This window comes from Lolium rigidum, chromosome 4, assembly GCF_022539505.1.
Source record: "Lolium rigidum isolate FL_2022 chromosome 4, APGP_CSIRO_Lrig_0.1, whole genome shotgun sequence".
NCBI lineage: Eukaryota > Viridiplantae > Streptophyta > Magnoliopsida > Poales > Poaceae > Lolium > Lolium rigidum.
In genome coordinates this window covers 184,126,430-184,142,730 of record NC_061511.1, presented here as the reverse complement: position 1 = coordinate 184,142,730, position 16,301 = coordinate 184,126,430, and the positions used below count along the sequence as shown (strand labels likewise).

The 16,301-nt window shown below is 45.0% G+C and overlaps 2 protein-coding genes across 2 annotated transcripts; one reads left to right on the top strand and one right to left on the bottom strand.

Annotated features, from left to right (window-relative positions):
* Positions 1-704: 704 nt before the first annotated feature.
* Positions 705-3,488, top strand: LOC124706552 (cytochrome P450 734A1-like). Its single transcript, XM_047238219.1, has 4 exons — positions 705-1,214; positions 1,878-2,122; positions 2,310-2,667; positions 2,771-3,488. The coding sequence occupies exons 1-4, from the start codon at positions 705-707 to the stop codon at positions 3,185-3,187; spliced, it is 1,530 nt and encodes a 509-aa protein (XP_047094175.1). The 3' UTR covers positions 3,188-3,488.
* A 267-nt stretch (positions 3,489-3,755) lies between these two features.
* On the bottom strand, positions 3,756-4,471 carry LOC124706553. Its single transcript, XM_047238220.1, has one exon. The coding sequence runs from the start codon at positions 4,469-4,471 to the stop codon at positions 4,121-4,123; it is 351 nt and encodes a 116-aa protein (XP_047094176.1). The 3' UTR covers positions 3,756-4,120.
* Between the last annotated feature and the right edge of the window lie 11,830 nt (positions 4,472-16,301).

Below are 16,301 nucleotides of genomic sequence, written 5' to 3'. Positions count from 1 at the left end.
CTGCGGACGACGGCGATGTATCTATGTAGATGCGTGGGGAGGCGGCCGTGCTCGAGTTCTTCCCCTTGGCACCATGTTCGTCATTGTCCATCCGTGCTCAGGGTGAGTTGTTCCACCTCGTACGGCGTTCTTCGATCCGGGGCGAAAAAGCAGAGTGGTTTTTTTAGAGGTGGACGGGTGGCATGGCAACTGGCTGGCTGGAGGGCGACGATGGTGTGAGTTCCTATGTGACATGCTTCATCCGTTCATCGACATTGCTTCTTCTGCAGTAGTGTGGCAGGGCAGGATAAGAGCTTCAAGGATCAAGATGCTAAGCTGTTGCAGCATTTGTAAACTATTTGTAAATTCGGTCGTAAAAGGCGGCTTGTTGAGCCTTAATCTAAAAAACTGTTTTTTTTTTCTTTTATCAAATTGCTAAACTATCGATTGATATATAGTCATACAATTGAAGATGCTGTTACGGATGCTCTACCGGAACCTCGTCTCGCTACCGGCGGGGAGCGAGGAGACTGAGGAAGGGGTTCGGCCGTCAGCCGCCCCAAATATTCAGAAAAGAAGCGCAGGGGAATCAAACGAGAAGAAATCATGGCCGACTACCTGCTCCGACACCAAAAGTCAACTCTTTCGTTGGTTCTTCTTATGGATCAGTCCACCGGCGACCCGGAGCCCAACCCCACTGCATCCATTCGAAGAAACGCCAAGCAATGGGCACCCTCGCCGCCGTCCTCCTCCTGGCCGGTCTGCTCGCCGCGCTCGCGTACGTGCTGCGCGTGGCCCACTCCCTCCTGTGGGTCCCGTACCGCCTGGAGCGCCGCTTCCGCCGGCAGGGCATCCGGGGGCCCCCGCGCAGGCTGGTCGTCGGGAACGGGTCCGACTGGGTCGCCCTCCTGGCCGCCGCCAAGTCCACGCCGCTCCCCTCTTTCCACCACGCCGTCATCGACCGCGTCGCGCCGCACTACCGCGTCTGGCCGGCGCAGTACGGCTGGCCGTTCGTGTTCTGGCTAGGGCCCCGGCCGCGGCTGGTGATCTCCGGCGCGGAGGTCGCCAAGACCGTGCTGACCGACTCCACGGGGGCCTTCAACAAGGCTACTACCGGCGGCACCAACCCGCAAGCTCGGCAACTCATCGGCGAGGGGCTGGTGGGGCTCAGCGGGGAGACGTGGGCGCACCACCGCCGTGTCATCGCGCCCGCCTTCAACATGGAGAGGGTCAAGGTCAGAAAGCGTTTCTTGAGCTCGAAATGAAACAGAAAATTGGCAATAAATTAGTACTCCGTATGATACTTCCTCCTACTGCGCCAATTAATTTGGGCCGGAGGTATACTAAAATGGAGGTAGCAACCTACATAAGGATTTCAGCAATTTAACTATGAAGTCCTTCTTGTTAATATGTTGGTTGATGCAGCGATCTATACATATGATATATCCTGACTCATCAGTGAGATCAGGGCAACTTTTGCTCTGTTTACAGAATTGTTATTGCAATTGGTTGGAGTTTAGTCATTAGTTTCGTTACTGAAGAGGACCGTATGCACTTATTTCAAGCAATTCATTTCTGAAAATAATTCAATTTCTGCTAACTTTGATTTAAACTCCTATCAATGCGTGTATGAATAGTTGGAATGGGATTTATCTGAGTTCTTTAACAAATATCAACTGGTTGTATATTGATTGGTAACATTTGTTATTAACCTTTTGTATGACTAGTAAATTCATTCACAATTTGTATCTGACAAAATGTTATGAGAGTAGTTTGTGACCTGTGGTGTCCATGTTTCTTCTTTCTACTAAACCTGTTGACTGAACAACAGTGGTGCTCTAGATAATGCTCTTAACGAAATATCATTTACCACTACCCATTCTGGATTATTTTTGTAGGGCTGGATACCAGAAATGTCATCTATCATCTCATCCATGCTGGATAAATGGGAAGTCCAAGGAAAAACCCGCACCGAGTTTGAGATCGATGTACATAAGGAATTCCACACTTTGGGTGGGGATGTACTTTCCTGCGTGGCATTTGGAAGCAGCTATGAGGAAGGAAAACGAGTTTTTCAATTGCAAGAAGAGCAGATAGAACTTGTTATCCTTGCAATGAGAACCTTTTACTTTCCTGGCTTTAGGTGAGATTGAGTCATAAACTCCAATTGGGTCGCCATTTCTTCTCTGTTAATAAACATGTAGTTCCTCCTACACGCTCCTTCAATGTTTCATTGGAGAAAAAAAAGTTTGCCTCTCTCTGTTGCTACTCATGCTCTTAAATCAAACTTTGTTTCTAAGGAAAAATAATATGACCTCTTTCTCTCCTAGGTTTATACCGACAAAGAAGAACCGAAGAAGGAATTACCTAAACCAAGAAATCCGGAGTTCTCTGCGTAAATTGATTGAGATCAATGGAACGAAGTGTGAAGATTCCAAAAATTTGCTTGGCTTGATGCTATCAGCCAGCAAAACTGACAACGGGTTTAAAATGGGAGTCGAAGAGATCATTGATGAGTGCAAGACGTTTTACTTTGCTGGTAAAGAAACAACCGCAAATTTGTTGACATGGGCAACGCTTTTGCTGGCATTGCATAAAGAATGGCAAGACAAGGCCCGAGATGAAGTCCATCAAGTATGTGGCAAGTACGAGCACCCAATCGCAGAAAACCTGAGCGGTCTCAAAATTGTGAGCCTATTTATTACAATGATTACTGCAACTTTTTAATATTCTTGATGCTAAACTGAAACATAGTGAATAACACACACTGGTAATGTGGGCATGGTATCAGGTAAATATGGTGTTGAAGGAGACCCTCAGGCTATATCCCCCAGCTTTATTCGTCAACAGGACAACCACTAGGGATGTCAAGCTGGGAAAACTCGACATCCCTGCCGGCACGCAAGTCAATCTGCCTATTATTGACATTCACCATGATGTTGACATATGGGGCGCTAATGCAGAGGAGTTTGATCCATCGAGGTTTGCAGATGGCAAGAGCTATCACCTTGGTGCGTACTTTCCCTTTGGGATTGGGCCTGCCATTTGTGTTGGCCAGAATCTCGCAATGGTTGAGGCAAAGTTGGTGCTTGCAATGGTCCTCCAGGGGTTTGCATTCGATGTCTCGCCATCCTATGTTCATGCCCCGATGAGTGTGATGACCCTCCAACCCCAGTACGGCGCTCAAGTTCTTGTCCGCAAGATCTGAACCTTCCGTGGTGCCGTATGTGGAACTGTGAGGTTGGACGACAAGGTATAAGTATCTCCACGTCTCCTGTATCCGCGTAGATATTGTGAGCAAGTTGGAAGAGGAGGCTCTCAACTTGTCTGAATTTTATCTTGAAATTGTATATCAAAAAAGTATATGTTTGCGCCAATGATGTATATGTACTGTGGGTAATTTGGAAGGAAGATGTCTTGAAACTGTGTAGAGAAAAGAAAATGCTTAGTGACAGTAATTTAAATGCGTATTGTGAATAATTTTGAAAGAGGCTCTGTACTTGTCTGAATTTTGTCTTGACATTGTGTGTGTGTATGTACATGATTTGCGGACGCAACCTTCATATTCTCTGCACTGTTGTGTCATCCAGACATCTAGCTATCTACGTTTTGTTCTTTTCAAAATGGGGGATGCCCCCGGCTCAGCATCAGTTGACGCATATGTTAATTAAGTCCTTCTTCGATTCAAAACTTATGTTTAATTGCAGCTTGTCATTTGCCCAGATGTGAATGAAAAGCGGAGGGGAGAAGAGCAGCGAAGACGAGCGAGAGCAAAATCTGAAAACACCAGAGATTCCATTAACCACATCTAAATCAAATCCAATCTTCCCGCCATATCATTATCTCTCCTTTCTAGTTCAGCCCCCTCTCCGGCGACGGGTTCCAGACAATGGATGGGAGCTAGCGCACCCGTCGCTCCCCGCCTCCCTCCGTCCTTGACAAAAAACACAGGACGATTGAGGGAGGAAGGCGCATCGGAGCGGACATTGCCCGGGAACGCGCCGTCGCCGGAGATTAACCCAAAAGAATCGACGGAGGAGACCCACACGTACGTACATCTTGATCGATACCCCTTTCTTGGTTTGCTGAACCCGTGGCCTGCTGCTTGTCGGATCGATCGCTCGCGCGCGCGGGCGCGTGGTCAATTCGTCTCGGGCCGCTCGAGGCCCAGCAGCCGCCGGAGCTCCCGCGTGGCCGAGTCGTCCACGGCGGCCGCCGCGGGGGGCGGCTTGGAGAAGCTGAAGCGCGGCAGCGGCAGCGCCCGCGGCGACGGCGACATGGCACCGAACGCCGGCCCGGCGTACGCTGCCTCCGCGGCTGCCTTGACCCGGACCTCGCGCGGCACGGGCGACGCCGCCGCCGCCGCCTGTCCGTGGCGAGCGGCGCCGTGGCGCGTCGTCCTCGCGGCCGGGCGCGGCGACCGCCTGGAGCCGCGCGCGTGGTGGCGGACGCGGGAGAGGCAGTCGTGCGAGCGGAGGACCTCCGTTCCCATGGCAGGCGAGAGACGAGAGACGAAACCGCCGGCGGCCGAGGAGCTAGGCGCGCGCACGCGAGTTCTGTCTCTCTCGCCGGCGTAGGTACGTGCTACCTGTTGTAGAGAGCTATGAACGGCGTGGGCGTGGTGGGGGGGGAGGAGGAGGGGGGATGTGGGCGAAGCGCGCGCGGCAGCTTCCACCGGCCCCCTCTCTCTCCGGCGTCCCGCTAGCTTATTGGGTTGCTCCGGCCCTTCTCTTCTCTGGTTGGCTTTAAAGGTGCCCGGAGGTGGTGGCGATCGGCCTGGCCGGAGCGTGGAATTAACGGACGAAGGCGCGGGGAGGAAGGCAGGGGGAGCGGAGCCATGGAGCGCGCGAGCGCCGCTCGTTTTCCCCCCTCGTTGCGGACGGCAGGAAGAATGAAATTGTGAACGCGGCGTGGGCCGTGGGGAACGTGGCTCGGTCGTGCAGAGAGGGCAACAAAACCGAAAATTTACTTTGGACCTTGGATCTCATGGAGCCCTTTATTTTTCGAAATTTGAAAAAATGATTGCAGAGTTTCAAAAAAAATTAAAAATCTTTATTATTAAATTGCAATAGGTGACTGCCTGGTGTCACAAACAGGCCAAAAGGTACTTTTCCTAGGCCCACCCTGCCGAAGAGTCTCCTAGACCTGACTTGTGTGGCCCAATTCGTCCATCGCGTGCCTCTCCTCTGCTCTTGCACGCCAAATCGCATACTCCATGTTCATCGTGTAGTACAAGGACTCCATCAGAGTTGTCTAAAAAAGGAAGGTCGAGTCCGAGCCTAATACAGTCGAATCCCTTCCTTGTACAAATACATACAATTCCACAATCGCCAATCCTCCAAGTCGTTCGAAGATGCTGAAAAGTCCTGCGCCGCCGTGCATCGATCTCATTTCTGCTGGTTTTCTGCCCGAGGAGGAGGTGCCGCTGTGCGCAGCGATGGCGGACGGAACACCAAGCGCGGCCACAAGCCCACAACCAGTCAGCCACTGGAGCTTTGTGCACCTGCGCCGCCATCTCCAAAGCAAAGAACTCCCAGCTGCCCGCATCTGCTCTTCTAATTAGCTGACCTGACGTTTTGTAAATTGTCACCTGCGAAAAAGAAGTTGCGGTAGCATGCGAAGAATTAGGAGTGGTGCAAAGGAACATTTGCGTGACTGTGCGAGGATATGCAAGCTAAGGGCATCTCTAACGGGATGCATATTGGATGCTCAAAAGTGGTCGCGCGTATCCATTTGCGTCGTTCCGCATATATATTTTGACTACACGTCCGTTTGCGTTTGGGTGTGCTCCCAGCGAGACGACCTATTTTTTATTTTGCAATAATATTTAAAAAGCAGGTACTATAAACTATACAAACTACAGTTGGTACAAGCAAATTTGTGGTCGAAAAAGACATAGCCTCGTGGTCGAAAAATAGTGGTGGACGAGCACATTGGCGTCAGTGCATTGCTACGACTCTAGACTTGTTAATCTCTATGCTTACGCTCATTAGCTATTTTTGTTTTGATTGTATCTCGCTTGCTAAATGAAGGATTGGAAACATGAGATTTAGTGAGTGTGACATGGCCACATGGGTAGTGCGGTAATATATTTGGTAGTTGCATAATTCAGTTATAAAATTAAATAAGCACTTGTTGAGAATATCTTCCATATCCCCAACCATATACCCCCGATGGACTCATCCTCAACCCTATACTCACGAAGCAGCAGTGCGGCAGCTCCCGCCGGCCTACATGCAGAACCACGGCTGCGCCCGATGCTCGCCTTGTAGCACAACAACGCGTCCGCAACACCCTCTTGTAGGACCGCGGGCCGCTCGATGCAAGCTCCCGCATGGAAGGTGGCACCGACAACAGTCGGCATGTAACACCGCTGCTCCTTGCAACTCCCATGTTGCAGCTCCCGCGCTTATATGTGTTGCAGCACCGCCGTGGGAGTGCACTGAGGGTGCGGAGTAGAGAGGTGCGCGGCAATGGCATCGGCAAAGGAAGTGGGCAAGTGGCGCTCACTGTGACATGGAGGAGCAAGGCGGAGAAGAAACCATGGTGAAAATAAGGACGGGAAAAGAATATGTTGTTCTGGTGGTATGCTCGTGAGTTCCCCTCCAACCCACCGATGTAGCGCGCAATGGAAACCGTAGGCTGCGAGCTACACAACCTCCGAAGGATATAGATCATTTTCCTTAAATTAATGGATCGGAAAAATTTAGCCATAGCCAACCTACATTTATTTTATATTTCGATTCTTTTTCAGGAGAAATTGTACTTTTCAATTTGATTCTTGTTCAGCTTGGTGGCTGATAATCTGAACTTTTCAGCTAGGCTACAATCTATTTTTGGTCATAGGTGTCGATCTCGTCATCAGCGGCACGCCAACTAAACAATTGATAATCATTTAGCGCCGTGGCAACGCACATGTTTTGTGCTAGTATTCTATATATATAGGTAATAATGTACTCTACAAACATACAAAATATTAACCCAAAATACCTTATATTCTAGGCTTAACAGAAATGATAAAATGTGATAGCTTTTGTCATTTTTGTGCGGCCCAAAATATTAGGTATTTTGAGGTGAGGTTTCTTCGTGTTGGTAGATTACATTATTTCCTATGTTTAAAATTTTTCATCGGAACTTTTTGAAATTTAAAATCGCCATTTTGAACCGTTCAAAAAAGAGCACCATGTCATTAATGACCCAATAATCCGCGCTCCAACATCACGGATTTTCTACTGTGTATGCTAGGTAGGTCCCAACCATTTCAAACGGAATGCTCATCCATTCCATAAAAAGGACTATTTTTTTCAAAAGACAAATAGGGGTGTTTAACCAAGTTTTTAGAATAAACGAAACATTGCGGTTGTATTGTATTGTATTTGTAAAGTGTATTTAAACATTGCATACGAACACACTATTGAATATGATTCAATTTTTTTTGATTCTTGTGTCATATGACATGGTATAATGTAATGGTTCTTCAAATATAAATAGGCTCCGGTTGGGAGCTTTGTTTTTTCAAATCCATAGTATTCCAAAAACAAAATATTTTTGTGTCAAGGCAAGGAATATTGTAGTTTGGGAGAATAGTCAAGTTTAGAGGGGGGGGGGTCAGGGGTGAAGTTTTCAATAAGGGAAAAATGCATTTTGGAGAATAATCCAGTTTTAAAACCACACTATCTAATGGTTTCAAACAATAAGTACTTAATTTAATAATTCAATATTTTTTAGGAATGGGAAGATTTTTTAATACTTCGAAAAATACTTTGATGTGAAACATGGCCTTAGGAATGCAGTACATAAACTACATTTTGCAGCAGAAGATTACTCTCTTGCACGAATAAAATGGAGATCCAGGAAATAATGAGACGACATAGGAGATATGAATCTGATTATATAAGGTGACATCCTGCAAGCTGGAGTCGTTTGTAAGCGTAGTGAAAGAAGAACACCAATATGACATGTATGCAAACGCAACCGTAGGGGGCCAGTTCGTCAATGTGAAGGAAGGATCCATAAGGAGGCCATATGGCAACTTGCAAGAGAGACCATGGGAACAATATGGCTAGGGTTTTAGGCATTTTAGTAGTGCCCACTTCATGAGTTGCGCAGAGCCTACATGCCAACAACGGTTGCGAAAAGAGAACGAAGAATGGTGAATCAACTGAGCGATCAAGTCGAACAAATTGTCCCACATGTAAGCCATACCTCCCTCCCTTTCTCTTCTCCTAGATTTGCAGTTGGAGCATCGCCTCCCCTCGTTGCTCTACCTAGCGTAACAATCCCCCCCCCCCCCTCCACCACCACCACTAGTCACTAGTCTCCCCTTCTCCCAACAAATTGTCCTACATGATGCAAGGATTCTCGTCGTGCCTCACAAATATTGAGTTCATGTGGTGAAGTTGACTCCCGATTATTGCAAGCATTGGCATCTATATATGTTGTAAATGTTGTGACAAAATTCTTATTAATTTGTTGCAGCAAACTGGTAATTGTTGCATACATATAAACTTCATGCTTCGATGTGTTTACGTGTTTATATAAAAATTACAATTATTATATAATAATTAATAAATATCGTGTGTGATTTGTTTTACTGCGACAAATCAAACATACTCTACCGATGGAGTATTTAAGTCAGATCAGATTCGACATGTTTACGTGTTTATATAAAAATTACAATTATTATATAATAATTAATAAATATCGTGTGTGATTTTTTTTACTGCGACAAATCAAACATACTCTATCGATGGAGTATTTAAGTCAGATCAGATGATGGGAGGCGGCCGATCGGACGTGGCCTCCGCCAGGCTACGCGACCTCTCCATGAACATCTCCGAATTCCGTGACTCCTCGTGGTGCCCATCGATTCCGATTCCAACTTCCATCCCACCAAACAAATAAAACCATAGGAACCCCTACCACGCAATCCTTAGATATTCCAGCCAGGATTCCCGATCGGCCCCTCCACTTCCCCCAGGTGCTCAACCTTTCGTGCTCAGGCGTCGGCGGGATGGCTGAGCGGAGGTTGATGAACAAGTACGCCCCGCCGGGGGATCTCGATCCCCGGGAGATAATCCGGCGGCGCCCGCCCAATGACCAGCCGATCAGGGTGCGCATACAGATCCCCATGACCCTCCGATGTCTCACCTGCCGGAAAATCCTCTACAAAGGCACAAAGGTCAACTCGCGCAAGGAATGCTGCAGCAGCGAGGTACGCATACGCGCGCCCGCCCGTCGTTGTACCAAGACCTAGTTATTCAGCTATAGCACCGCCATCGCATTGTAGGGTTGTTTTGATCATGGATATTTTAGGAGCAGTTTGTTTCGATTCACTGCGTAGCATAGCTTACATCAGTGGTCCATATCTTACCCGGCGTCTATAGCTAAATGTCAATGTATTATCTTTTGTTTGGTTCTCTGTTGTCATGGAATTAATTAGTATATGTTGTGGTTGAGATTCATTCTAATTCGATTCCTTTCTTTTGTCTGCAGATGCACTCTGGAACTCAAATATTTAGGTTTTCCTTCAAGTGTAATAATCTTTTGAAAGGTAATACTAGTCATAGTTTTTGCTCAGCGAAGATTACTCTCAAAACAGACCCTCAAAATTCTGACTACACGGCGGAATCTGGGGCTACTCGCGAGGTTGAACCATGGTGTGAAGAGGACGAGGTGAGTGATGTGGGGTGTATTCTAGGGCGTTGTTAAGTTCTATGTGTTTGAAACATCATGAGCTTAGGGCTTTTTGTTTAGGTACTCCCTCCATATCACCCAAATATGCCGGTGTGGACATTAACTTTTACTGTAATATATGTGTAAAGCACAAAAAAAATATTTTGAATATACTTCTTGAGAAAAATCTGTCCACACATGATTTACAAGTTCTCAACTAAAATATTTGAAACAATATTTGTGGTCGTAGTCTTGAAAGTTTGACTTGATGCAGTCCAAAACAACTTTTCTTTGTGAGATGGATGAAGTAATAGACAAAGTAAATAGGAGACAAGAAATCAAGAAAATGTGTGTTGTCATGAGAACATTGGAGATTAGATTAGTTGACATGGGCATTCTTGCTCTGTAGCCGAGATGTGTTCTAGGAAGGTAGGATTTCAGCATTTGCCAGAGTATAATTGTTCCCGGTGTTCTTTTAAAGTCTAGACAAGTAAACACCATATTGGTCCCTTTCCTTCGTTGTTCCTAATTTTTCATTTCTGGATTGTATGTTCTTAATTAGTATCTGAGCATTTCTCTTTTTGAGGTGTAAACTTTAGGTTATGTATGTTGCTTTATTTAAGATACGTAAATTAACCAACAACTACAATTGTTAAATCCAGACAAGAGTAGATGATGACCGTTGAGCAATATGTACATCAAACAATAGAACATAAAAAATGGGATTGTGGAGTAGCCATCATTATAGCATTTTCAGTTGAATATATCTGCAGTTTTGCGGCGAACAGTACATTAGTCACTTCCTTTCGTGCCATGAAGTTATTTTCTTAGATTTCCATTTCGTATCGCTTGAATTTGTTTCTTTGGTCAGCTAACTGTCCTGTTTTATCCACAAATCAATGGATCTTCTGAAGTAGTGCTGAACCCAACAGATGTGTTGACTAAATTTGATGGACATGAGAGTGCCAAAAAGGAAGGTATGTAATCATTACTTACATACGGTCTCTGGCTACATAATATAGAGTATTCAAGCTAGATTCGGTGTTAAACTCACAATGAAAAATACTACTTTTGTTTATTATTATGTTATCCTTGTTATTTCATTCTATCAACGAAGCTGCAGCTTGCAGTTTCTAAACAGGGTGCTATATGCCTATATGAGCTGAAGCTTGTTTTGCCCTTTCCTTAAAAAAGAACTTGTTTTGACCTTGATAATCTCTCGTGAAATCCCTACATTCCCCTCTGTTCTGTAAATCTCCACTAATGTTTTGACCTGTTTTATTTATTTTCTGATTAAATAGCTTTTCCTTTGGAAATAAATTACCTGTTCTAGCCCTTAACTGTTAAACATGGTCCTGCAGGAAATAAGCACTCCATATTGTCCATTACTGCCAATCCTTGTAAGAAACAGAAGACTGAACCCACAGCTGGCTTAGATGATTGCGAAAAACCAGTTGCAGAGGAAAGCAATATAACAACGATAAAGTGAAGTGAAGACAATCCTGCTTAAAACCAGAAGTGTGACCAACCAATGCTGTAGCATGACTGCACTCGAGAAGTCCTCAACTCAGTTTGTTCCTAAAGAAAGAAAAAGAGTGTGTGCGTGTCTTGGCCCTGAGCTTCCGGCTTTGTCAATGCATAGGCTAAGTTTCTGTCTCTATTTTCACGCTAGATCGAAATGAGTTATACACAAAGAATGTTTATGTTCTTTTAAATTGATGTTCATATAGATGGAAATAATGTTCGCATAAAAAAATGTTCATATAGATAAAAATATATGCTCATATACATCTCATCATTTTAAAAAACTGCATATAAACATGAACAAAAAATGAAAACTACAACAAGAAAAAAGATTAATAAACATGAAAGTCATGAATTTATGGAAGAAAACGAAGAGTTTGTATATTCTCCCCGCGTCCCATGAAACATGTCTTAACATTGTCTAAATTTAGATTTATCTAGATACTATTTAGCATCTAGAAAATATATACATGTACAATATTTGATATTAAGAAAATATAGAAAAAGGAAAATAAAAACAAATAAATAGATAGAAATTTTATGTATTGATGAATAAAAACATAAAAAGAAATATAAAAAGATAAGGGCGAAAGAAGGAAATGAATAGAAAATGTACAAATAAATAGAAAATAATTGGGTGGTCATGTCTTCCGTGCCTTGTGCCTCGACCTCACAAATGATGCACACCGAGTTACATGACCAAGTCGCAACATGGTGAGCCGGAAGTACAAACCAGGTACATCAGACCTGCAGCACGCACCACTCGTGCATGCTCTAGAAGTAGTTATTGTGGTGTTCCAACGACCTATTTTCGGTGCATAGATCAACGCACAAACCTCACAAAGCCGTCGATGACGTTTCCACGACGCCAGACAATGCCGCCGCCCTGTGCGTGTCCATCGTCACGCGCTTGCCGCAAATGCGGTAGAGAAACCGTCGCTTTGCCTCTTGACCACTCCTCCCAATGAGCCACCGATGATGGATATGGGTGGGAGCCCAGTCCCACGGACCATCCCCTCCATCCTCCACGCTAGCAGCTTTCCACCGGCCAAGGAGGAGTCCAGCCAGTGCCGAGATCTTCTAGCTCGGGCCCACCGCCACTGCAGGCCCACGGTGATGACAATAGTGGCAGGGGACTGCCTGGATCGGGGATTGTTGGCAGCGGTTGGGTTTCGCTACATTGAACCAAAGTTTTAAATGGCGTGTTTGGACAGAAATAGCGCAAACATTAAGATAGGGTATAGCGAAGCTATATTGCGCTATAGGGAAGCTATATGGCCCTCTATCGAAGGATTGTACATACATTTCACTAGATTGCGTACTCATGGATACCGATTGATTCCCAATGGTGTCGGTGAACGTATTGTTGGATTTTTGGATTATGCTCCTATCTTATTATCCACAAGTTTACCTAGACCTCCGTCTAACCGCCGATTTAAGTTTGAACTCGGTGGTTGAATCGGGATGGTTTTCAGACCATGGTTAAAAGGATATGAGAAATACCGGTTGTAGGTTTATCTTCGATACAGAGGTGGAATAACAAAATGCGTGTTGTACGCAAACACCTCTATAGTTGGGCACGACACACAACTGAGATTCTTAAAAAAGAAAAGCAACGACTTTCATCTATTATAGATGACCTCGAAGCTAAAGCAGAAGTTCGGCCTCTTTCTGCACGAGAGATTGAGCAAAAAAGCCAATCGAATGCGGAAATTGCAAAACTACTGCGTGAAGAGGAGCTAAAATGGTACCAACGATCTAAGACCCAATTTATTCTGGAGGGAGATTCGAATACAAGGTACTTCCATTGTGTTGCCAATGGCAGACATAGGAACAAACTTATTCGTACTCTTGTGCAGGGTGACGATACGATTGATGGTCATGAACAGCTAAAGTCGTATATTACGAGCTACTATAAGGGACTTTTTGGTGCTCTCGAGGAAGGAGATTTCTCGTTTGATGAGAGTAGAACGGATGATATTCCTCAAGTCTCTCAAGCGGAGAATGGTTTTCTCACTTTTTCTTACACTGAGGAGGAAGTAAGAAAAGCTGTTTGCCAAATGGAGCATAATAAAGCCCCCGGTCCTGATGGCTTTCCAGCTGAATTTTATCAGAATTTCTGGGATGTCATCAAATTTGACCTGCTGGCTCTTTTCACGGATCTTCATGCTGGACAGTTGGAGCTGTTTAGGCTCAACTTTGGTGAAATTATATTATTGCCAAAGGTTAATGAAGCGGAAAGGATACACCAATACCATCCTATTTGTCTTCTTAACGTCAGCTTTAAAATATTCACTAAGGTGGCCACGATCCGGCTCAACACGGTGGCTGATCATGTGATTAGGCCTTCACAAACTGCTTTTATGCAAGGACGGAACATCCTCGATGGGGTTGTAGTTCTCCATGAAACTGTTCATGAATTTCATAGAAAGAAGTTGAATGGGGTTGTTTTAAAGATTGACTTTGAAAAAGCCTATGATAAGGTTAAGTGGTCTTTCTTGCAACAAACTCTCATAATGAAAGGTTTCTCTGATGAGTGGTGTGCGTATGAATAGTTTCGTCTCGGGAGGGAGTGTTGCCATTAAAGTCAATGATGACGTGGGCAACTACTTTCAAACCAAGAAGGGGCTAAGACAGGGAGATCCATTATCGCTAGTGCTATTTAATATAGTGACGGATATGCTTGCTGTTATGATAGAACGTGCAAAGTCAGAGGGCCAGATTGAAGGGGTCATTCCTCATCTTATTGATGGAGGATTGTTCATCCTTCAATATGCAGACGATACAATTCGTTTTATGGATCATGACATTGAAGAAGCTCGAAAGCTAAAGTTAATTCTTTCAGTATTTAAGCAGCTTTCGGGTCTAAAAATTAATTTTCATAAAAGTGAGTTGTTTTATTTTGGTGATGCCCGAGACAATGTTGCAGATTATGCTGAGCTGTTTGGCTGTGGGCAAGGCCAATTTCTGATTAGGTACTTGAGTATTCCGATTCATTATCGGAGACTAACCAATGCCGAATGGAAAATGGTCGAGGAAAGAATACAGATTAGATTAAGCAGTTGGAACGGCAAATTACTTTCCTTGGGAGGAAGATTAGTTCTCATAAACGCGGTACTAAGTAATATGGTACTGTATATGATATCTTTCTTCCAACTTCCTAGAAGAGTCTTAAAATGATTGGATTATTTCCGATCTAGATTCTTCTGGCAAGGAGATAGTGAGAAGCGTAAATATCAATTGGCTAAGTGGAGTGTGCTTTGCTGCCCCAAAGACCACGGAGGACTAGGCATCCCAGATCTCCAGGTCAAGAATATGGTCTTACTTGGTACATGGCTCTCTAAGCTACTTACCGAGGAGGGAGTTTGGCAAACACTCCTCAAGAGAAAGTATGTTGGCTCAAAGGCTCTATCTCAGGTTCTTTGGAAACCAGGAGATTCACACTTTTGGGCAGACCTTATGGATACAAAGAAGTATTTCTTTCCATATGGATCTTTCTCTATTAAGGACGGGTCGAAATTCGTTTCAGGGAGGATAAATGGCTTGGTAATGCCACACTCCGATAACAATATCCGGTATTGTATAATATTGTGCGCCATAAAAGTGATACTATCGCTAAGGTGTTGGAAACTTTCCCACCGAATGTGACGTTCAGAAGAAGTCTCATCGGACCTAGACAAATCTCCTGGCATGAATTGCTACAGCGTCTCGAGCTAGTTCAGTTGACGTATGGGTCAGATGTATTTCGCTGAAATCTCACCGGAAATGGTTCATTCTCTGTGGCTTCCATGTCCAATGTTTTGATTCAGCCTGATATTCCAGTCGATAATAATTCAAAAATTTGGAAGATGAAAATACCGCTCAAAACGAAAGTGTTTGCATGGTATCTTCGTCGCGGGGTCATCCTCACTAAAGATAATCTTGCCAAACGCAACTGGCATGGAAGTAAAAAGTGTGTATTCTATCACCAAGACGAGACTATTAAACACTTGTTCTTCCAGTGTAAGTTTGCTAGGTCTGTATGATCAGCTGTCCAAATAGGATCTACCTTATACCCACCGCGTAGTGTTGCCAATATATTTGGTAATTGACTCAATGGTGTGGTTGTTAGGTTTAAACGTCTTATTAGGATGGAATTGATTGCATTTATTTGGTCGCTCTGGCTATGTAGAAATGACAAAATTTTCAATAATATTTCTCCCTCTCTTATGCAGGTCATATACTGGTGCACAGCTACGCTTCGCTCATGGGTGTCTCTTCAGCGGATGGAGCATCGAGACCTCTTTACGGAGGTGTCTTCGCGGTCGGAGGATACGGCGAGAGATATTTTTTCCCAATACGGGTGGCAGCGTGATCTTCGTATGGATCCACCTAGCTAGTTTTATTTATCGAGAATTTTGGTTTTTTTTCATCGAATTGTTTGGTGTTTTGTAACAGATATTTGTACAGCTGTGTGCATCCTAACTATGTAGAGAGTGGCTCTATTGGTTAAAGTAATAAAGCGCCCCTTTCTGAAAAAATACATTTCATTTAGCGAGACATTGCTCGGATGCTATATATTTAGTGTGCTATTATTAAAACAATGCTATGAAGAGAACTCGTAAAAGGAGTGGAAACAGTGGCCCGAATTATTTTTCGTGAGATCTAGGGTTGCAGGCCGCGCCCGCATTCCATCCCGCAAAATAAGAATTATTAGAGCAAAAGGAGGTACTGAATTACAGCATGATTAGCCTACTGACGTCACATCGGCATGTGAGAGTGGTCCTCCTAGAGGGCCTAGGACCGATGCTGCCTCGGGGCCGTGAGGTTGATGAACTCCGGCCGGTGTTCTCCACCACTTGCCGGAACCGGGGCTCTGGAATTTCCTGGAGCCGGGGGTTTTGGCGTCTGGAGCCACTCGTGGCGACCACAAGAAGAAGCGGCCAGGCAGGACGGGTCCAAGGCCGGGATAAGGTGAGCGCCCGCCGCGATTGGTTCACCTGTGACCAACGTCGCGCCACGTGCCACGTACGGTATATTCCAAGGCAGCCTGGTTCCAAAGCCGCCCGATTCACCCGTTCGTCTCCTCTTTCTCCCCGCGATCTCACCTCGGTCACACACGCACGAGCTGCCGCCCATACGCA